Source organism: Homalodisca vitripennis, chromosome X (assembly GCF_021130785.1).
Source record: "Homalodisca vitripennis isolate AUS2020 chromosome X, UT_GWSS_2.1, whole genome shotgun sequence".
In the NCBI taxonomy this organism is placed as follows: Eukaryota; Metazoa; Arthropoda; class Insecta; order Hemiptera; family Cicadellidae; genus Homalodisca; species Homalodisca vitripennis.
Window position 1 is genome coordinate 22380687 of NC_060215.1, and position 24634 is coordinate 22405320.

The 24634-nt window shown below is 35.5% G+C and overlaps 1 protein-coding gene across 3 annotated transcripts in view; it reads right to left on the reverse strand.

Moving 5' to 3' along the window:
• The window catches only part of LOC124368763 (F-BAR domain only protein 2-like), a 114780-nt gene extending 90710 nt beyond the window's left edge, over nt 1-24070 (reverse strand). For all 3 annotated transcript variants that reach the window (XM_046826115.1, XM_046826114.1, XM_046826113.1), the window contains exons 1-5: nt 23899-24070; nt 19399-19490; nt 17804-18020; nt 15777-16034; nt 3190-3288 (exon numbers count right to left, since the gene is read on the reverse strand). In XM_046826115.1, coding sequence (XP_046682071.1) covers nt 3190-3288; nt 15777-16034; nt 17804-18020; nt 19399-19490; nt 23899-23928 — 696 coding nt within the window. In that variant the 5' untranslated portion in view covers nt 23929-24070. The remainder of the gene's footprint in view (nt 1-3189; nt 3289-15776; nt 16035-17803; nt 18021-19398; nt 19491-23898) is intronic.
• Nucleotides 24071-24634: the final 564 nt, after the last annotated feature.

The following is a 24634-nucleotide window of genomic DNA, read 5'->3' on the forward strand; positions in this document are numbered from 1 at the left end:
TGTTTATCCATTGTTTGCAACTCTATAAGTCCAACAGGAAAGCAGTCGGCGATAGAGGGTGAAAAGCTGAGTTCGCTGTTTGTGAACCATGTGAAACCACCTCATTTTTTCCCCCCTTTTGAGGGAAAGAGACGACTGTCCCCACACTTAGTCCAAAAAGGATCTTTGTGCCTCCCTTACTTATATTTATGTCCCCAAAATCTGACACTTTTAAAAGCCAATCAGATTTGAGGGCTCCTGTTCTCTAATGTCCTTGGGACTGAGGAGATATGCCCCTAGGAATTTTTACCAATCATTGTTACAGGACAACTTAGCCATATGTGTTCCGGTGATTCTTCAGCTACTCCGCAGAGTCTGCATTCATCAGTCTGAATAAGACCCTCCTTCATAAGGTGATTTCTAAGGGTGCCATACCCTGTTAGCATCCCTACAATCATTCTTATATCCTCCTTATTATGATGCCTCCTAGGAGGGATGCCCACCCTTTCGCATAAGGTGAGATAAACATTTATTTGATTGTCTTATTGCTGAGGCCCTACTCCAGAGGCCCTCCCAACGGATCTAATCTTATTTTCCCAATCTTTAATGAGATATTTTTTGGCAAGGGTATCTGCTTCTTCATTACCGTGAATGCTATCATGGTCCGGCACCCAACCGATCTCTGTTCTTTTTAGCCAGTTCTATGAGAGCATTCTTGCATTCCTAGACTGTTTCCAATCAAACGAGCAGGTGTTAAGTGCCTTTAGTGCAGCCTGGTTGTCAGAGTATTACATATCCTGCTCTTTTTTTAACCTTTTTTGTATGAGTCTTCTGGTGCATGATTCTATTGCCATGACTTCCGCTTGGAAGACTGACGTATTTTCCCAGGAGCACAGCTATGTTAACCCCTGTAAAACTTTGTTGTGCTAGCTGGAACTTTCTTTTCTGATAAAGGTTATCATATTTCTTTTAGATATGTTAATCTGTAGACCTTCTCCATGACACTAGTTGCTTATGAAATTTATAGCTTCTTGAACGATACGTTCCAGCATGCCTTTGTTTTTCCCTTTGACCATAAGCACCAGATCATCGGCATAGCATTGTAGACTTATTCCCCTCTTTTCTGCCTTTGGTCATCAACCACCACCGCCCACAGGAGGGGGAAATAGAACCCTCTCCATGGGGGCAGCCTTTCCGGGCCATGATATGAGGCACGTCCAGAATGTAAGTGTACTGGTACTCTCACAGCTGTAGGGAATACTTTTTCAACATGTTGGCAACACTGTCGCGTATAAGACTGCCACGATTCTTCCGCACTATCAAAAGGACCCATACACACATTCGCGGTTATTTGCATGTGTTCATTACGTTTGTTGTCCTTTCACACTATATCACTGTAATTCACTGTTGCAATGTCCCGAATGTCCTTGCACATTCGTTGTTATTTGCATGTGTTCTTTCCGCTTATTGCCCTTTCACACTATATCACTGTAATTCACTGTTTCAATGTCCCGAATGTCCTTGCACATTCATTGTTATTTGCATGTGTTCTTTCCGCTTATTGCCCTTTCACACTATATCACTGTAATTCACTGTTTCAATGTCCCGAATGTCCTTGCACATTCGTTGTTATTTGCACGTGTTCTCCGCTTATTGCCCTTTCGCACTATATCACTATGTTCCACTGTTGCAGTTGTTACCCTCGTCGCCACTGTAAGATATGCAGGTCGTCACTGTACACTATATGGGTTGGGATAAATAATAAGACATTACATTTTAGAGTACCATTGCTCTAGGACCGCTCGTAAAGGAATGAACGGGACACGGAGGTTTACATGACAGTGTCTGGTGGTGGACTGCTGGGTAGCCAGCTTGGACCGTTGGGTGTAGGGTAGTGGCGTGATGTGACGTCACAGGAGAGCAGCCTATGAGCATTCTTTATTCGTATCAGACCACATCGTATGATACATCGCCTCAACTGGTGCAGACATTAAATATTGCTATGGGTACATTACCAACTTAGTACCTATCACACTAAATATACTACAATGTGTAGCCTGACTCCTCCCCTTCAAAACGAGACCAATCCGAGGTTAGTGTGTTGAAAACTCAAGAGAACCTACAATGACTAATGCCACTTCAGAAAAAAGCTATAAGGATTCTTAACTGCCTGGGCCCCAGAGACACCTGTAAAGAAGCCTTTAAGAACCTAAAAATCATGACAGTGATTGCCCTCTATATTCGGGAGGTTATTCTGTATGTTGATGGGAAGAACCTACCTCGAGCTGCTGACCACCACGACTACTACACCCGACATCCTACAAACTACCAACTACCAGCCCACCATCTTACACTGTATGAAAGAAAACCGTCATATGCTGGCAAGAAGCTGTACAACATAAAAGTAAAGTAAAGAATGTCTTATTTTACCAGGCGAAGTTAGGGCTAAGAAGCCCTCTCTAACACTTAACCTGGGGACCAACGGCTTAAAGGTGACTTCCGAACCACCACCAATGGCCGGGCAGGCGGGCCGCTTGCAAGGACAGGATCGCTCAGCGGTCAACTATCCAAGCAGCGGCCACGCTCGACGTTGCTTGATCTGGTTATCTTGCGATAACCGCCGTACCCGCTACACTGCGCCATTGGCAACATACTACCACAAGAACTAAAAGCTTTTAAAGGAATGAAGCTGAAGGCATCGCTGAATGACTGGCTGACATCAAGACCCTTCTACACCCTAGATGAATATGTGCACTGGAAAGACATTCAAGAGTGACATTATTTTTGTATACAATTTGAATTGTATCCACTGTAAACTGACGCTATATATTTCTCTAAGAAATTTTATAATAAAGAGTTTCTGATTTCTGATTACTCTTAAGACACTTATAAGTATTCAAAGTTTTGTCTATGTTCTACAGAGTTAGTGGTAATTCAAGGCCCATGCAGTTGATAATGCAGTTGTTGATAAACAGCATAATTATTCAACCAGGCAAATTGCTGGTATTCATATTAAGAGTGTCTAAACCAAATTGTATTTTATTAGTAGTAGTACAAGTAGTCATACCAAGCTCAACTTACTGCAGTTCTGACCTTTACGCCAATTATATCAGTTTACAACCTTGTGTAACCTTAACTTTATGTACTCTACTTTAAAGGGTTAAAGGATTTATTACATGCTAATCCTAATGTAAAAAATACAATACTTACACGACCTATTAAATCGTGATTATTTTCAACTAATTCTGCATAGGTATTCAGGAAATCTTTCATCTGCTTCAAGTGGGCTTCTTCGATTTTCTGGAAATGCTACAACAGAAAATTGATGCACTGATTAGTGTAACCACTCTGGACCACCAGGTATATGCTTGAGATTTTTATATATAACCTTTTGTATTGTTAGCTTTGACTTTGGCAAGTTCATTGCCATATATTGATTAGTGTTTAACTTTGTGTTTGTTTGCACGAACACAAAGTTAAACCTAACCTTGTTGTTGGTTAACCTTGTTTAACCTTAAGTTTTTTTGGCATCTGAAGAAAAGGATAGATCCAAAAGGAAGTGTTCTATTTTTGTAACGAGGACAGTTTTTTCAACTTGCAATCTCACACCATGACATACAGACACATGCGAGGTCTGCGGTGTGCACAGTAGTCTATCATGCATCTTCCCCGCTACAACATTTATCACTGCGTAAGTTCAAGTGGCTAGTTTGTGCTGAGCTGCAGTCACATAAACATGGCTGCCTCTATTGATTTTTCCGCCATATGTGAATTGAGGAGTGTTATTCGTTTCCTGCAAGCAGAAGGGAATAGCGCACTTTGCATAAGCGATTTTGCTCTCAATGAGACTGTATGTACTAAACAAAGCAATAACTATGAGTCTGGCTGAATGTTCTTATGTATTTTAAGTTAGTTAATGAGGCTTACTGTAGTAAAATGGTGCAGATATCATTTCTTGATTTGTATAATCATGTAATATTAAATGTTATATCAAGTGAAAACAAATCCTGTACCACAACTCAAATAAATGAGAAACAGGCTAAACAGTCCGATCTAGTCAATTTGATACTTGAGTCAACTTCTCTTCCTGCAGGAGACGAGCACTTGGATGAGGCTGGTTGGGAAACTGTTCAAAATCACAGAAAAAATCAATTCCGTAACCCCCAAGATCTCTCTTTTGGACACAGTAACCCTTACTCCGTCCTTGCTGTCCTCCACGAACCTGACTCTCCTGGCGGGACAACAGGAGTGGATATTGGGGAGGATAAAAATTCTGGGAGTCCTAAAATGTCATTATGCAACTCATCCAGTCAGGGTAAGGGACATAAATCATGCCATACAAATAATGTCCAATTATGCAAATCAAGTACTAACCAGGGTATGATTAGTCCAACTATTCCCGAAGTTTACGGGGGAATAAATGTATTTTCTTCTGTGAATGAAAAACCTTCTGTGCCTAGAAGGAAAATTAGACTACTAACTGACAGTCATGATAAATTGTTATTTATGTAAAGTTATTTGTTACAAGAAAAATTGTGTAGTAAAGGACAGGTGTACATCGCACCACAGTTAGTAGGGCAGTCTCTCGATTCCGTGACAGAGGTTTTGATTGTAGGAGGCGTAGGCAGGTCCGTCCTAGAGCCACAAACCGAAGGGATGATCAGTTTTTGAGACTTATTACTTTGAGAAAACAGGCCGTTACAAGTTCTGATCTACAGGCATTAGCCAGAAATGTCTCAATATTTTTGCTCGAACCATTCGTCGCCATCTTTGGGGATCTAATTTACGAAGTAGGAGACCTGGTACAGGCCCAAGACTCACCAGAGATCATCAAAAAGCTCACCTACAATTTACTCGAGAACATCGGCATTGGATATTGTAAGGTTGGAAGTGTGTACTTTTTACAGACGAGACCAGAGTAAATCTGTTTGGTCCTGATGGGGGTTAACGTTTGTGGTGACGTGAAGGAGAAAGGTTTTCTGAAACCTGTATATCAGCAAGAGAGCCTTTTCGAGGTAGGTTGATTATGTTTTGGGGTGGATTTTCTTTTGAGGCTCGCACAGAATTGGTGGGTATACATGGGGCAGTTCTAAATGCTCATACGTATATGGTAAACATTCTGGAACAACATGTGATGCCATACGCCCCTTTGTTGGTGATGACTTCATCTTCATGCACGAATATGCACACTGTGCTCGGATTGTAACGGACTACCTCCATGAGGTCGGAATCGACACTATGGAAAAGCCAGCCAGAAGTCCCGACCTTAATCCACTAGAGCATGTTTGGGACGAGCTGAAAAGGCACGTTTGCACCAGACAGCCAGCACCTTGGACCATGGCTTAAGTAGAAGCCGCCGTAACAGAAGAATGGAATAACGTCCCTCGACATCGCCTCCAACATCTCACTGAAGGAATGGGAAGACGTATGCAGGCTGCTATAAATGCGAGAAGGGGAAATACAAGATGCTGTGAAAACAGTCCTTCAGTTATCGTTGTTCTGAGGTGCACTTTACTACTTTTTAATTTTGTTTAGAATTTGTGCTCAATTTTGATTTTCCTAACCTCTCTTACTCAATGATAAAATAGTATATATTATTTCCTATGATTTGAAATCTTTCAAACCCCTTATTCATATTTCACATACTTAACTCAAAATATTAATAAAAGCTTTGAATTAACAGTGATTTACTATCCAAATCTTAAGAAATAAGGGAGTGTGCGATAGTTTTTTCCAGGAGGGTTTATACAGCCGCATATGTAACTCACTGATTGACTGATAGGGTATACAAACTCTAACCCACTTCTAGAAGTGCTGGAAACATGAAATTTTGCACGCAAGTAGGTTTTAGCTTCAAACCACTGGGAAAAGTCTGAAAACTGGAAATTTATACTTTTTATTTAGCCGCTAAACACGCTCATGACGTCAGCAATTTTCTTGACTTTTTTATTTGCCATTGAATATATCAATAATAATGACAAAAAACCGTAATCAGTTTTTTAATATCACACCGTACAAGTATAGTGGGAAAGGTATGGAGGCTTCGCAATTTTGCACAAAAACAATTATTTCTTTAGTTTTTTCAATTTTTCTCCGTGCACCCCAAGGGGTACGTAGGGGTCTAGGGGATGGACTGACTTTCTTTTATACTGAGGGAGAGAGACGTTTGTCTCCACACTTAGTTATAAAAGGATCTTTGTGCATCTCTTGCTTATATTTGTGTCCTCAGAATCTGAGACTTTTACATATAATTTTTATATGGCAGGACAGTTTAGCCAAATATACTCCTCTGATTCCTCCTCTTCTCCGCAGAGTATGCATTCATCAGTCTTGCTAAGGCTCACCCTCATAAGATATTTTCTAAGGGGGCCATGTCCTGTCAGCATCCCTATTATCATTTTTATACAGGGTGTACATAAAGTCCTGCACTGGTATAAAATATTTTCTAAACGATAACAGATAAGTGAACAAGATTTGGTACATCAATACTACACCTAAAAATCTACTTTTTGAAGGAACTATCAGTTTTCTGTAATATCATGGGGACGTCCCGCAAGGAGTCAGAAGGAAATCTTAAATAGGAGCATAAGTCAATATGCACATCATTTTAAAGGGCTTATCTAGCAGAGTTTAATGCCGCAAACCGCACTCAAAAAGATTGATCCAGTACAAAATGGCGGCTGTTCAAAGGTTTTACTTGGTTACATTTCATTAGTAGCCATAACCCCGGTAAAGCAAAACTGCAACCAAACGAATACTGCAGATAAATTACATTATGATTGTCAGTCGTACAGAAGTGAATTATGACGTAGGTTATCCTCAAGGGGTACAAATTTGGTCCTAATATATTGATAACAGGGAAAACCTGATAACAGTAACAATTAGAAAGCTCTTATCTTTGGGTCGCAGTTTGGACTTTCCAATTAGCCAGTCTATTCATAGTAGGCTATTCTAGTTTTCTTGTTTTAGTAGTGCTGTCCAACCTTTCTATCAGTGCACTTTAGTACAAAAGAGTTTGTCGTATTGCTTGTAGTTCTTCAACTACACTATGTCGCTTGACGAATGTGAACGTATAACACTTCTTATGATGGTTGGTTTGGGAAACAACAGACGATCACACGAGGAAGTATGCCATTTATTTCATGACTACTTTCATGAGAGGCAGCCAATTTATAGAACAACTGTAGGGAGAACTGTTCAACGCTTTATGGAAACAGAAGTGTTTCCGATCGTCATAGGACAGGAAGGCCCGCTACTGCAACAACTGAAGGCAACTCTTTAGATGTATTGCACTCATTTATTGAAAATCCGCAAGAGTCCCTACGCTCAGCAACACAAACTCATGACATCTCTGTTACGTCTGTTAAAAATATTCTGAAAGGGTTCTAATTTTAAGCCTTATAAAGTTAATTTGGTGCACGAACTCAACGAAGATGATTTCGATCGACGTATAGAATTTTGTGGAACTATGATGGCAACAAAGTTGATGCAAACAATATTGTGTTTTCAGAACGAGTGTTCATTTATGCTGAATGGAAGCGTAAACAGGCACAATTGCCATTACTGGAGTAGCGAAAACCCTCACTGGATGCGGGAGGCACGTACGCCGTATCCACTAAAGGTGAATGTCTGGCTTGGTGTGATAGGTAACCAGTTTGGTAGGTCCTTTTCTTTATTGAAGGAAATTTAAGTGCAATATCATACCAACGTTTGCTAGAAAAATGAAATTACTCCAGCACTTCGAAACATGTTTGGAGAACATTACCAGAATATCTGGTTTCAACAGGACGGAGCACCCCACACTACGGCATTGACGTAAGAGCCTATTTAAACACTGTTACCAATATATTAGGACCAAATTTGTAACCCTTGAGGATAACCTACGTCATAATTCACTTCTGTACAACTGACAATCATAATGTAGTATTTATCTGCAGTATTCGTTTGGTTGCAGTTTTGCTTTACCGGGGTTATGGCTACTAATGAAATGTAACCAAGTAAAACCTTTGAACAGCCGCCATTTTGTACTAGATCAATCTTTTTGAGTGTGGTTTGCGGCATTAAAACTCTGCTAGATAAGCCCTTTAAAATGATGGGTGCATATTGACCTATGCTCCTATTTAAGATTTCCTTCTGACTCCTTGCGGGACGTCCCCATGATATTACAGAAAACTGATAGTTTTCCTTCAAAAAGTAGATTTTTAGGTGTAGTATTGATGTACCAAATCTTGTTCACTTATCTGTTATCGTTTAGAAAATATTATACCAGTGCAGGACTTTATGTACACCCTGTATACTCCTTACTCTGATCTAGGAGAGATGCCCATCCTTTAGCATAAGGAAAGATAAACATTTTAGATTGTCTTAATCAAGAGGCCCTGCTTCAATTAAAGTTTCTTATCCTCTTTTCCCAATCGTTTACAAGAGCTTTGCTGTTTGAGCTGTTTCGGTATTTATATGATGTGTAGTTGCTCCATGTTATGCTGCTCAGATTTTTAATTGGTTGTGGCATATGCTCCGGTTCAGTTAAAGTGTAGTGCCTCACGTTGGTTACATGATGTGTCGTGGGCCGTGTACTATACCGTGGTTCGGAGTGACACGGTAGGTCAAATGTATTAGGATTGGTGTTGTGGTTCGTGATCTAAATTATTGTAATCTCAGGATCCAAGTAGGCTATATCCTTGTGTAGATAAAAAACTCACTGTGTTGAATTTTAAGGATAAAGGTGATTGGTTTCACAGTACTTTCTGGATTGCCACTGTTTTAATACAAATTTAAATTGTATAAAAATGGCATTTTAATGTACGGCTTTGTCTTTACACTGAAATTTTTCAATTCATCTCAGAATTGTCCAAATTGACTAATTTATTTAAAAGGTATTAAATTTTGTGAGTCTATTTGGCTATGACTTATATTAACACTTACCAATTGTCTTGGCAGCTGAGATAGATATTAAGTAAAGAAACTCAGAAACTTTGTTATTTCGATTTATTTGCACACCATTTATAACTTAATTTCACTGATTTTGCTTTGTTTTCATGTAAATTTATTTAATAAATGCTGTATCCCATCGCCATGTAGTAAATTTTTACTTTTAACGAACAATTTTTCACATCACTGTCAGGAGCATCTGTCCTATGTCCACATTGTTCAAACCAGCGTCTTCACGCTTTAATTTAATCTAATTCGTTGTTAATAAATAGAGAACTCCATAATGTCCACTATAATTTATCAATTTGAGTCTTTTCTATTTACCCTAATTATTTATCTATCAATTTTTTATTTAAATTTTCACAACATGTGCTTTCTGAGGTCATTGTCCCTTCAACATTCCATTTGTCTCAACACCCCAAACTAGCTGGTTTGCTTCATTATATTTAGTACTTTTAAATAAAATGAATTTAATTGTGTTTGATCTAATTTAATTATTTGAATTTGTTCCCGTGTAAAGTTAATTTATTTTTATACTATTAATTTAATAAAACATAACCGTGACAACACATGTTTTTTTCAGTTTACCGTTTCCCCGCTGATTCCCCGTGAATATTTGAATATTGTAATTTGATCTGTCACATGTTGGAGTAAGCTATCCCGCAACCTGGCTCTGGCCCCACCATAATGGACTCCGCTCCCGTTTTGATGAAGATATCTGCTTTTTCATTTCCATGAATGCCCACATGGCCCGGCACTCAACCGAGTGTTACTCTGTTATTCTTAGCCAGCTCTGCCAGAACATTCTTGCATTCCCAGACTGCTTTAGAATCAAACAAACAGGTATCAAGTGCCTCAGTGCAGCCTGGCTGTCAGAGAGTATTAAGTATTTTGCTCCTTTTGTCCTCATTTGTATGAGTCTTCTCGCACATGATTCTGTTGCTATGACTTCCGCTTGGAAGACCGTGGCATGTTTTTCCAGGGGCACTGCTAGGTTTATTCCTGATCCGTATATTCCGAATCCCGCCCTAGAGTCAAGGCACGAACCATCTGTGTTAAACTTCAGGACTCCATTTGTAGTGTAGACCTCCTTTTTAATCCGTTTCTCCCTTTCGGATAAAACCCTATAGAGACTCTATATGGTTTTTCAAAGGAGTATTTCTTAACCATTGCTTCTGACACATTGGTTAGCATTTCAGCCTCAGGAAATTCCTGCATTATTTTCATGTGACTTTCTGAGGAGGTAGTATTTATTACCTTTGTACCTAGAAGCTTCATTGCGCTTAGAGCGCCTGTTCTTATCGCGCTTAGAGCGCCTGTTCTTATCGCGCTTAGAGCGCCTGTTCTTATCGCGCTTAGAGCGCCTGTTCTTATCACCTCCTATCCCAGAGGAGTGTATCATGGACTGACCTTAGTTCGGGTAATCCCCAATGAACTGGGAAAGTACCTCCACAGGGGGTGACACTCAGTTGCCACTAAAGACCAATGGGGGATCCAAATCCAACCAATTGTTGGGCTCAGATAAACGCTAGTTAATGGCATGGCAAAAGGTGGATCTGCTTTCAACTGAACCCGACGATGTAAACTAGTGTCCCCATTGTGCACTCTGCACGGTGGTTGCACTCGGCGCTGTGCAGTAGTGGTGCCAGGTAGGCCATGACCAGTCTCGACTGGTCTGTCCAAAATCATACCACACACTGCTTTTGCCCCCATCCCACTGTGTGAGACGACCTGTGCCTAAGAGATGCATGGTGCAGGGGTAATGCATCACAAACGGAGGTTCAGGGTAGTGCAATTATGGGTTTATTTGATCTCAGTTGTCCAGTTATTAACAGGAAAAGATCCAAAGTAGCCTGGTGGAGCTCTGAACTGGCCTCTTTGAGGAAGAGAGTCAGGCCTCTATTCAGGAGAGCTAAAACTTGGGGTACTTGGGAGACCTACCACGAGGCTCTTGCACTGTAAAACCACAAGGTCTGTACGGCTAAGAGATTAGCCTGGAAGAAACTCTGCACTGACATTGACACACAGGGCTGTGCAAGGCTTCAGAAGCTATTGGTGAAAAATCCCATCTTGCCTCTTGGTGGTCTCAAGGACGGTCAAGTTAGACATGTTACTGAACCGGAGAGAGTTCTAAAAGTTATGGTGGGAACACACTTTCCGGACTGTAAAATTTATAACAAGGATCAACCACTGAGCTGTGGAGGGAGACCCGAGGGGCACGCCGCTCACTCACAGTGGAGTTCGGAGTGTCGTGTAGTAACCTTCTGAAGGATTGAGTGGGCGACTAACTCGTTTAGTCCATATAAAATTCCGGGGGAGATGGAGTGAGACCGGTTTGCTTGCAGCGGGGGTTGGATATTCTCTTTCCCCCTGTGCTGTGCAGGCTATTCAGGGCCTCTGTGACCCTCAGGTACACTCTATTCTGGAGGGTATCCAGAGTAGTGTTTATACCGAAGCAAGGGAGGTCTAGCATGAATCGACTTAAGTCCTTTAGGCTAATATGTCTGTCCTCTTCTCTTCTCAAAACCATGGAAAAGATGGTTGGTTGCTAGGTTTGTTTGGGAGGGATTTCTCTTGGAGCACCTTCTACATACAAATTAACATGCTTACAATCCAGGAAGATCATACGACTCAGCCTGGCATCAACTGGTATGCACGATTGAGAAGGCGCTGGCAGCGAAGGAAGTAGCCATGGATGTCTTTCTGGACATTGAAGGAGCTTTTGACAATACAGGCACTCAGGTGATTGTCAATGTGGTCTCGAGACGTGGTATTGATGGTCAAATATGTGACTGGATAAGGGCCTTGCCCATAGACAGGGTGGTTACCACCACTCTTATGGGAGCAAGCATCAGTGCTAGGACTACGAGGGGCTGTCCCCAGGCGTCCTTTCTCCTCTTCTGTGGAACCTGCTCATGTCTTTGAACAACAGTGGTGTCTTAGCACAGACTCTGGTGTCTGTGTCAGTACACAGACTCTAACACACTTCCTGGTATACTAGAAACTTGAAGTTTGGCATAATTCTAGTGTAGCCCATGTAACTCCAAGAAAACACCTATTAGTTGCAAATTCTACATTGAAATTGCTCTAAAAAAAATCAGAAGAGCTGACCAGTGCAGTCTTTTCTCCCAAAACTGTATACAAGAATGGACCAGTCACTTTTTCTTTTATCTCTAAAAGTTAAGACACAAAACGCATTTAAAGCCTAAAACTTTAGTTACATCTAGGCAATTTTTCTTGTTTATATGTCTTCAAAAGCCAATTTCGATCGATCTAGAGGCCGGAACACAAATCTAACACAATATCTTCATTGGTAATTAAGTGATTTTTATAAAAGGACTTTTGGTACTTCCTCGTATCTCTATTTATCATCCTGAAAATACCCCTCAAATTAAAAAATTTGATAAATTCTTGTCCATTTCATAGCTTAAATAATTCTTTTACTTTGTTATACTACTACATTTTGTCTGATTAGATTCAGTCTCTGGAGATTAGACTCTAGAATAAGTTCAATTTTCTAAGGAATCCATTTTGATTATTTTTATACATCACACATCATTTAGCTGAGCATCAGCAAAGAATTGATACAACTGTGAACATGAAATTTCAAAAACGTCATCTCCGAATTCAAATAATACCTAATTCCTTTTATCCCCAAAATTCTCTACGGGGCCTGGGGGCATAGCACTCAGCAAGCCGAAGGCGAGTTCATTCATTTACAATTGTAACACTTGCCATACTGCTTTTGACTTTTTTTCAGTTCTTTCAATGAAATTGGAAGATGCCTTCTTTCTTAAAGCCTTCAGCCTCTTGTCTTAGTTTTTCTAAAAATGAGCTGTTCTCTTTATCCTTCAGGTTTCCTGTTCACTCATATTTGTTCTGTGCAGGTATATAGGAGTTTATGAAAATGAAAGCTTCTTGGTCAGCAAAGTGATTTAGTTTTCGTTTATTTTTAAACTTTTGAGTTTTTAAGGAATATGTTGCATTGAGAGCTTGGGTGACAGTATTAATGAAGTAAATAATTATGTAGCCCTCTTCTGCAGATGAAGTACAGGTGGCATTTTCCCATTCTCGTTCAAAAGAAACACTTTATAAGGTTCAGTAGGTTTTGGTGTCGAAGATCATGGCATAGGGTGTTTGACCTTTGAGTTGTGATAGCTAGGTTGAAGGAGCATGTCTGAGCTATGTGGTCTGATAATTTTGCATTTACATCATGTACATATAGTGCATTTTAAACCACTAAATTATTGCATAGCCATCATCTAAACCAATATTCAAACTTCAGTAAAGCTGTATATTTAGTGTTTACATCTTTAAAATGTTTGGGCCTTCCACTATTTTTGGTTTTACTCCACATTTAATGCTCTACCTCTTATATATTTACTTTATTATATCAATAATCATGACTTTTGTATAAAAGTTATAGTTGGATTTAACCCTGGAACTGGCAAACGCCCGATATCGGGCGTTTTAGTCGCATCCTAGATGGCAGCGCCCGATATCGGGCGTTTTAATACGTCTTTTATTTCTCAATATTACGTACTTAAAACACGATCAAAGAGTATCGGTATTGATACCAATCGAAAGAGGAAGGTTCAATTTATGTAAATAATACACTAATAAATAATTTATTTTTTCGGTACACGTTTATACGTCTTATAATCTCTGAACTATTTGTTTACATTCTCCCGCGTTGCGCGCGCAGCGATGAGTCAACTGGTTCATTCGGCTATTGTTATTTCGTCAGCTGCATAGTGTCCTATCTAGTTTATTGTTTGTTTGTGTTTGTTGTAATGATGGTTGTGTATATTACACACTAATAGTAAGTTTTTTGTGCGTGTTTACGTAATGGATCGTAATTTCCGCGATCGTTCAAGTTGCATTCGAGAACTAGTTGTACATTGATACCAATCGAAAGAGTAAGGTTCAATTTATGTAAATAATACACTTATAAATAATTTTATCGTTTCGTTACACGTCCATACGTTTTGTAATCTCTAAACTGTTTGTTTACATTCTCCCGCGTACTGCGCTAGTTGCGCGCGCAGCGATGAGTCAACTGGTTCATTCGGCTATTGTTATTTCGTCACCTGCATGGTGTTCTATCTGGTTTATTGTTTGTTTGAGGTCGTTGTAATGATGGTTGTGTATATGACACAACAATAGTAAGTTTTTTGTGCGTGTTTACATAATGGATCGTAATTTCCGCGATCGTTCAAGTGAAATTCGAGATCTAGTTGTACATGAAATAAACAACAAAGAGGATTCCGATTTATACATTCAATCAGAACATAATTAAATAAATATATAATAAAAAATTAAAAAATAGAAAATTAATATAAACTAATAGTTACAAGATTGTACAAATCCAAGTGAGCTTTGAAGTTCTTACTTTTGTTGGTAAGTAGCACTTTCGAATGTAAGTGTATAATTTTTGTAACGTTTACCACATGTAAAAAAAAATACCTTATAAACTATGTGTTGTTTTATTTTTACTCAGAATTAAATGCTCTTCCTTTTGTATATTTTAGATTTTGCGTATCACTAACAACAAAAATTTTACAAATCAAAAACTTTGAACTAACTTTTCTTTTTTCTAAAAAACATTTTTTTCCTGAAGAGGTAGAGTAAGGGTATTTTTTTTGTTTTAATTATATTATGTGAAAAATGTTCCTTGAACAATGCTGAATAAAGCAATATATAATATGACATAGGTACTTTAGAGTAAACATGTAATAATAAAAAAAATATAAGGCAATGTATGAAGTACTAAAACACTCTGCCACTGAGAGAAATATGACCGCCAGTTCCAGGGTTAATATACACATATATATTTATTACTTTATAATAAAAATATTCCTGGAACATTCCTGAGGTACACATTGTACAATATAATACATGTATTTGATATTATACATATAATAATAAAACAAGATGAGACAAAGTATAAGGTACCGAATACAATCTGCCACGGAAAGAAATTTGACTACCCGTTCCAGGGTTAAGTTATAGAATAAATTACGAATAGCATAGTAATACTTGGCAGAAAAAACTGTTTAAATGTTTGCATAATTATTTTTCTAAACACTCTTTCTACGTACTAAAAGAATATTTTCAAACCACTATAAATGTCTGTAATTTTAAATTTATTTCAACGTTTAGTTTATTTTAGCAATTCGACCATCGCAGTGTTTGTATGTTGTTGAAGGAAATAAAAAGTATTTTATTCCTGTAAATGCTAAAATACTTCAAGGTTCAAACAGCTACCTTTTTGTATTAATATATAAATATTCATAAATCTAAAGGTTTGTACAGACAGAATTGATATTTCACACATTTCTTTCTTCTTAAGACAATATAACATACAGAGTTTTCAAAGTAAAATAACTTGGAGCATTAAACTACAGGCTATAATTTATCTAGGCTAAATAAATTTGTGGAAAACCCACAGGGTATTTTGCCACCTTGTGTGTTGAAAAATTACCAAGTGACAATTTTGCTTTAGACTCAACATTAAAATGTTTGCTTTCTAGGTAAGATTAACTTATTCTTCCTTGACGATAATAATAACCAATGACTAACCGCTTAGTTAGAGTTAGCATTATTTGGATTGTGAGCCTATCTTCCTTAACCCTGGAACCACCTCGTTGAGCCCTCCATTATTAGTCTAGTATTAAATGTGTGATCGTGGATAGCATAGTCTACTAAGTATAAGGTAGTATTCTAGCTACGAATTGGCTGGTTCCTATCCTAGCAAGCAGCCACATGCCCTGCCTGCCCTGGTGTTATATGTTAGTTGCCAGGTTCAGTGTTAGAAAGGGCTTTTCAGTCCTATCTACTTACTTTATTGATTGTATCCAACTTACCTGACATGCTAAAGACATTTTCTTTTCAAATTCTTCTTTGATTGTACCATACTTTTCTACAAGGGATTTGTATTCTTCCTGAGCCTTTTTTAATTTAATTTCAGCCTTTTCCAATTCTTTAGCTGACGCATTGTCTTTCTTTAGCTTATCAAGTTCGATTCCTCTCTGTACATAAGTATCCTTGGCTTTCTGGAGGGTGACTGACGTCGACTGGATTGCCTGAGCCACCTCCAGCGTCCCACACTCCTCCTCCTTCACCTGGATGTGGAATGCCAAAATGATTAGATACCACAGGCACAGATTCACTGGACAACTTCATCCAGACCCAACAATACCGGAACTTAAAAACAAAGGATGGGTATCGTCATACTAAGATGCCATGTCAAACTCACAATGTTGTAAATGAAATATGAAATTTACAATAAAAAACAAATAGACAGATTGATATTACAAAATGTGAGTGGCATACAGTCTCAAAAACATTTTTTCCTTTCTAAAAATAATTTAACAACTTTCAAGCTTTGCTTAGGTCCAAATTTTTCAAGACTTCTGTATAACGTTAAGTATGCACATAAAAATGTAATAATAATTAAATTTGATGTATATGTTATAACCATTTACAAGAAAATGTTCAAAACTCATGAAATACAATTTTTTGTGCGAACATTCAACACATGACCGTTATAAATGCTGGGGAGTTTAAATTAAAAACATTAACAATAAAAATGTGATATAACAGAACAATAAAACAAGTCATAAATCCAGAAATAGATTATTAATACATTAATAATGAATTGGACATAAACAAATATAAGCAAGAACAATTTCAATAGTATGTTATTTCAACAATATTTTACTTCCTAATTCTTTCACCTGTCTATTAAAAGGACTTAACAGCATAAATAATGTTGGTACTAAATGGTAAAATAAATATCACAAGTTTACCAGCAATAAAACTATATGTTGTGAATTAATTTTTCATTTTTAGAGAACGATTTTAACAAAAAGGTTTTGGAAGACTGATGGATTGGAATATTGGACATTTCAAATATTTATAAGTAAGTATTTGTTACAAAGTATTTTAATTTTGTAATTGTACCAAACATCTGATACTTGCTTTGAGATAGTAGATTACAGATACTTATCAGTGAGAAAATTTAATATGGTTTTATAATTTTATGACGAACAATAGAACAACAAAGTTCTAAACAATTAATACTAAACTAAATTATAAGGTTGGTTTTTTATTTTATGTGTAAAAATAAATTACCTTTATAGAAATAATGTTTTATTTTTGTAAATTCTTTTTGAAGCAATGAATATAATTCAGAATGGTGTTACTTAATTATATACTTATAAGTAAAGCCCAAATGTTGACATTCAAATTTACCGCATATTTATATTTATCTCTATATAGAAACATAGAAAACCCCTTAATTATAGAGATAGTTTACCTGTCATGCTTAAATGTGAGAAATTTTAATTTAGAATCCACTCTATTATGAATAGAGGAAATCTGGACTAATAAAGAAGGAAAGAATTACTAACAATAAAACATATAAAAACACAACAATAAAAATATAATTCAATTTATGATTTACTAATTTGTAGACTACTTCTTTAAATGTACGCACATACAGTAATAGTAACAACAATATTTATTTTCAGAAAAGCTGTATATAAAGTTTAAATAGCTATATTTGTCTTTTTGGTGAAAAGTTATCCTACATACAACACCCAAATTAATAGTAAATATAAATTCCACGTAACAAATGTATAAGAAAAAAATTAAATAAATTGCAATAAGATACTTACAGTAGAGGGAAATACATAAACTGTAAAGGTATGACATATCCAGTATCAATAAATAAGCAAAACTGCACACACACTAAATTAAATACCATATGTTCAGTACCAAATCAATAACAAAGGGAAATACGAAATAGTTATATAACGTGTTTCTGATGCTACTCAAATTAAAATATAGAATAAAAAAGAATGCTGGGGAGAAGATATCATTCGCTCACCGTCTTGTGTTTTTTGTGTAGTTCATCCGCGTACTTTGTGACTTCTTTGACAAGATCTGTAATTTTCTGGACCATCTGCAGGTGGAGAGAGGAGAGTTTTTCGGCTGTGGTCCTCAGAGCCTGCCACACCGGAGCAAACGTGCCATGTACACAGCCACTGCCAGCTTGCTTGGCTAACTTCCCCAGTACCTTGGAGTTGTACTCTTCTATACTTGAACTAAGTAACAACCACATCAGTATAACTAATTTAATCCATAATTACAACATGAACTATGTCCTCATTCTAATTATTTAATGTTTGTGTTATTATTGAATCCATGAATGTCAAGGAGTTTTTCATTCTAAGGAAATTTGTCTGCTTAAAAATTCATATTTTCACAAGAAATTAATGTATCTCACATCTACTTCCTTATGAAGTAGGCTTTCAAGTAAAAAAATCAATTTTTACTGATATAATTTTAAGTTTAAAAAAATTAACAGTGTGGGTAAAAAATTTGTGTAAGTTTGATACATTGTAATAAATATTGAACATTGCATTATATCGTTTTTACATACATTATCATAAACTAAATTAATATTAACAAAATTAAACAAATTTAAAGTTCCTACCTTCGGTAGAATTTAAGTAACAACAAATAATTGGAAAGTTAATTAAGGTTGTTACCAGTTAGGCTATTACACAGAGGTTAAAACACTTCCAAGCTAGAAAAGGTACATATTTTTCATGTTTCATGAAGCTTGAATATTTTGTTACATTGACCTCTAGTTGTATGGTATTTGGATAAATAATAAGCAAGTAATAAAATCAGTTAACTGATGTCTATTACACCTGTTGGTTGTGAAAGTTAATTTGGGTAGGGTATGATAAGCGGACCCGGTTTTTTATATAGAAGAATGTAGTCTTCGACACCTAATATTCGCATCTCAAATCCTAGACTGTCAATCGATATAAAAGTATCTATTATAGTCCTCAATAACAATCATATGTTTTAAATTAAAATATGAATTTAATATTTACAGTGATCAAACAAGTAGGCTAATTATAACAAAAATTAGGAAAACTGAAGACGACCATACTTGCTCCTCTCACAGTTACAGTTGTTTCTTTCCCACAAATTTCACATAATAGGGTTTTCTTTTTGAGTCCCAACATATTGAAGCCACAAAAACAATATATTTTATTTTATGTGTTATCATCTTTCAAGGCAATGTCGTGTAGTTTTCTAAAATTGACTGCCATTTTTAATAATTAAAATTACTTATGTAAAATTGAAATATTACCCTACGTGTATTATTTTAAAGTGTTTACAGCTGTTGATATAGACTATTTAAGTTAATAATTCAAAATAATTAATCAGTATCGATTGATTATATCGATGGTTATGATTAAGTAATATCGTTTGCCAATTTCGATATAGAAAACCAGGTCCGCTTATCGTACCCTACCCGTTAATTTTACAGTGGAGGTCTATTATGGTCTAATATGGCACAAATGCACTTTTCGGCGTGAACCTCTACTACGGTTGTCGGCCTTATAAAGATTAACACATTTCAAAATTGTTTTAATTAAATCAAAGTAATTTTATTAAACATACCTCTCACGAAAAAATTCTGCTAATTCCTTGCTGGCAACCAGTCCAAACTTCATATTATGATATAAAACATCAAATCCATTATTCTTCTCACCCTAAAAAAAAAAAACAGAACAGTTGTATTGCCTTAAAATATATTCCTGTTTGATTTATCAGCTCAATACCGTGATAATCGATCAATACAAAACCAATTGACTTGAGTTTAAGGTTAAAACCAGGGCAATCATCAATTCCAAGTCGAACAACTTATGACGAATCTTGGATTCCACTCAGGTAACTTGAAGCAACATAAATAGAGTGTAAGGTACAGATCTACAACCAATGGATGTGAAAAATGACTTACTGATTTGTCGAAACAAACTGTCACTTGAATCAAGAATCATTTCACAATATTTCAGAATCTGTATTTGTTGTCAAACATAGTACACTGTTATTAACATATTCATATTATAATAATACAGAATTATAAATAACATACACTATCAAACAGATACTATGTAAGCCTAAGGTACTTTAGCACGTCTATGGTTGATAGGAAAAAGTTTTTTTTGAAATCTCCAATTGTTAAATATGTGTAATGTTTTGGTACATTTAAAACAATGTTTATAGAATACATAACCTTAAATAATATGTGTAGGTTTTGTATATTATGTAGTCTTATACCTAAGAAAAGTTATTTAGTCTAAAGTAATTATGTTTTACTTTGTTTTGGTTTTTTGTGTTGTAACTATGTAAATTATTAAACCGTTCATTAATATTGAATTCAGCATATAGTAAAATAAAAAAGATAAATATTTAGGACAAAGATAAAATGTTTAATTCTTGCCAGACCATGGCTGTTACATTAAATGTGAAAATAAAAAATATATTTTATACATAAAATCTCTTTAACAAAATAATATGTTGACGGCGACTCCAATCAATAGTTTCTATAAATAATAACGTCAAACTGAAATCTTTAAACCTGATGAATTTGTCTATTGTGATTACTCAAGCTGCAACTTAACAAACAATTACAAAGTATTGTATACTGTAGCTTACGACTAAAAGCTATATAAATACCAGTTAGAAACATTGGTATATTTTAAATAAACGCTTAGAATCTCATCCTTCCAACAATATCATAGACTGTTTCAATTTAAGACAGTTATCAACATCCAAACCCAAAAAGAACTATATATTGCATCAACCGAAAAATGATTTTGGTTGCTGCTTTTAGGGTTGATGGGCCTTAGTTGGTTTTTTTTATATAAAAAGGAGAAACCGATCTCCTTTTTAAGCCTTATTCTGCCCGTCCTCATGGGCCACTGACCTGTGCGACGATCTTATCAAACAGAATAAGGGGGAGAGCCGATACAGAACAAGGTCGATGATACAGATAAAAAGTGCAAGGATCACATACAGGATTTGAATCTGCGCTATCTCTAACTCGGACTCAAAGTCCAACGTCTTAAACCACTCGACCATTGGCTCTCCCTGTGTGGTTTGAGAGGACATTATACCAATATACTATTGAAGTCCTTGCTTTCAGGATACATAGTGGTGTAGATAACCTCCTTATTAATTGACATAAAACTCATATCACAGACCTTTTTATCAGTGATTTTAAGGGACACCATGTCATACCATAATATGTGAGGGATTGCACTTTGTTTCCTTGATGAGGGAGATTGTGCTCAGGCAATTTGAACATATTTACTTTTTAATTGTCAGTGATTTTCCTTCAATGAGAAATCTCAAAAAAATACTGTAATTATTTCAGTCTCTTAGAATATTCTACCTTAAATAATCAGCATATAAAACTCTAACTCCATCTTAAGATTATTTCAGTAATCCGGAGTGAAATGTACAGAAATTGTAGGCTAACTAATAATTTTTTAATCATCCTTTATTTTGTAAAGGCTAAATAAGTTTTGCATTTCATCACACAGATTATGAATAGTTTATGCAAGGTCCTAAATGAAATTATTGACCAGGGACCTGTATTCTTTAAACATGACTTACAATTAAGTAGCTCGTGATTCAACTCGTAGATTTTAATTCCTTCTCTTTCGTTACTAGTTACATACAGTTTTCCAACCACCAACAGTACAGTTTTTCAGTTAGTACCTGGTCATTTCCAATGTACACATAAGAATTTCAGATAGCTTTTCATGTATGTTATTAATAATAGTTGGTACGTTAATTAGAGTTGTGTGCAATGGATAGAAATTAAGTAAAAAGAGTTTCAATAGTTTTAGAACTAGAATATTGAGAGTTATTTAAAACTCTTGGTGCAATTTATAAATGACATGTGATAATAAGTTAAAATATTCAGATTTAATACAACCTAAGTCAGCAAAATGAAATTTTGTATTTATGTTATTCTTTACAGCAGCTGAACCATTATTATACACTAACTGATAAATTTATAATGTGATACAATAAATACATCACAAACAATAACAATATATATAAGTGTAAAACTAACTAATGAAATATAGCAAACAATATTTAAAACCAATGGCAGAGATTACCAATAGTTTGTGTATGTGAATAATACTGATAAATTATAAATTGCAATACAATTTAAATAACAAGACAACCTTATAATGATAACAAGGTAGATAACTCAATGACAATTCCAATCATTTTAACAAATATATTTAAACTATATCCATATTCATAGAACATGTGTCCAATATATTTTATACAACAGAAATTGTTTGATTTTTCAGCAATAATTGGTTAATTTATCTGTGATCTAAATTGACTCAACTTCTAACAGGCTACATAGTAAGTAGCAACTTTTTAAAATTCAATTTTAATTCTATCTGAGCCAAGGCCAACTTATGGCCAACCTTAAGGCCAACCTGCTTACAGATAAAAACATCAACTAAATATGTATTAATATTAACCATTTCAGGACCAGCCATTGTTACATCGCTGTTAAAAAAGAACAAAGTTATGGACCAAGTGGTGATATATCAAAGGCATGACATTTTCACTTCAGACCAGCTGTTGGTAAATCGCCAATTCAATATTGTCAGCACTTGACTACCATTTTGGGAATTATACCACTGAAAACTGAATTAATTAAATTTAATATTTATAACAACTAAACACCTGCTGTTTTGTCTTTGTTTGCATTGAACACACACACACACGCGCGCGCGCGCACACACACACACACACACACACACAAACAGATGTCAAGCAATTATAGTAATTGTGCTGTCACTGACATAGTGTAACATTGCACACTTTTGTATATAATGTAAATAGTAGTGTAAGACATTTGTAGATTAGTAATTTATTCCATCCAAACAAAAAGGTACAGTCATTTTTTTACTTCATGTTCTACTTGTATGGATCCACTACTAATATGTTGTATAGCTGTGCATGTTTGTTAGTAATAAAAACTAACAAATTTGTTGTTTAGGCTAATTATTTTGAAACTTAGTAAAATTATGCAATACAATAATTAAAACACAATAAATATGATTCTACAGTATATAAGTACCTCTTTGAACTAAAACTATTCCAAACCAATGTTTTTGGTTATTGTTATGTTTCATGTAGGCTAGTAAATATATTCAGATTTTTAAAAGCTTAACATTACTTTTTTCATTGAAGGCAATGCATTTCTGCACATCATTGTATATAAAGTTCCCTGCCTTTACAGGACTTCTAGTTATGGGTTTATACAACTCTTAAGAAACACACTTGCAAATATGCCTATGTAGTTTTGGGATACATCACCAAAATGTGGTGTGACATTTTGAGACATATTAATTTTTCGGTCTTGGTCCCAAAAGGATAATTAAATTGCTTGGGGTAGGCTACTTAGTAGGCAAGTGTTCTAATGAAATATTCAGATGTTTTTTTTTCTCAATATACCTAGCTCACAAATAGCCTATGGTATGGTATACTGAAACAAAACAGTAATCAATGTTCTCATAAGAAATACAATATAGAAAAGGTACAGTTTATGCGAGATTGTTGAGTTAACCCTACCCATATTACCTTGCTTGACAGTATAGATTAGATTTTATTTAGACTATATAATTCCTTTGAGCTCAATTCAATGTTTTACTTTCATTTCAACATTATTTATCCAGCAAACTATTGTATGAGAGCTGGGAATTAATCTTTCAAAAAATGGTCTATCTGTATTTTTGTAGGTTAAAATTTATCATGACGTTGGTCAACTTAAGACATAGTGATAAAAAGGCAATTTAAAAAATACATGGTTAGTGATATTGTTTTGATATCTTTTAATTTATGTTAAAACTGTGATCTGTTAAACTGATAAGGTAGTGTGGGGAAGAAGGTGTCAATAAAAGTTATATTATGACAAACTGGAGTCTGACTTCAATCCAAAACATACTTTATGTAATGACGTGTTATTTGAAATTTTTGTCTTCCGTATAAAAACATATATTTATACGTCAATTTTCATAAAATAAAATATACAAAAATATATCAATACATTTTATTGAAAGGTTGAAGATACAAACTTACCCAAAAATAATCACTGAAATCAACCATCATGTCGACCTATATATCATAACATTATTTTTTAAAACTTCAATTTAAAATTTTAAAAATAAAAATACAAAACTTAACACGTAAAATTAATCATTAAAGCTCAATATAAAATAGTTTTCTTTCAGTTTCCTAGTATTTCATGTGTTTTCTGTACACATCAGGCAGACAACACTCACAACTCATCAATTTGGCCTCAATTTTACCTCTCAAACAATATGTATATAATGTATAATAATTACATTTCCATCAAGCACAAGTTTTATTTTTGATATCCATATTATAGAAACTAAACATGAATTATAATTGTTGTATTAAATGCTATTTTATATCCAAATTAATAAGCTGTTCAAAATATTCAATTGAAACTGTCTAAGCCAACTACAGTACTTCGCGTCTCGTAATTGAGGTATAATAAGACACAACATTTTATACTGCCAATTGGAAAGTATAGTTCAAAACAAGAAAGTCAAATTGTAATAATCAGAGGGTACATTGTTATTATCCTGAGGCAATTATGTTCCTACCTAGTACTTGTTACTACGTAATTTAAGTAGATTTGATTAAGGTATAATAAATATGTTAGGTACTAGTAGTATAAAAGTTGCAATTAACCTTTACGAGCGCTTCCGTGATCTGAGCTTGAATTTGGTTAATATCTCGAGGGATGTTTTTCTTTTGTAAGTGCGGCACCGAACCACAGATCATCCAA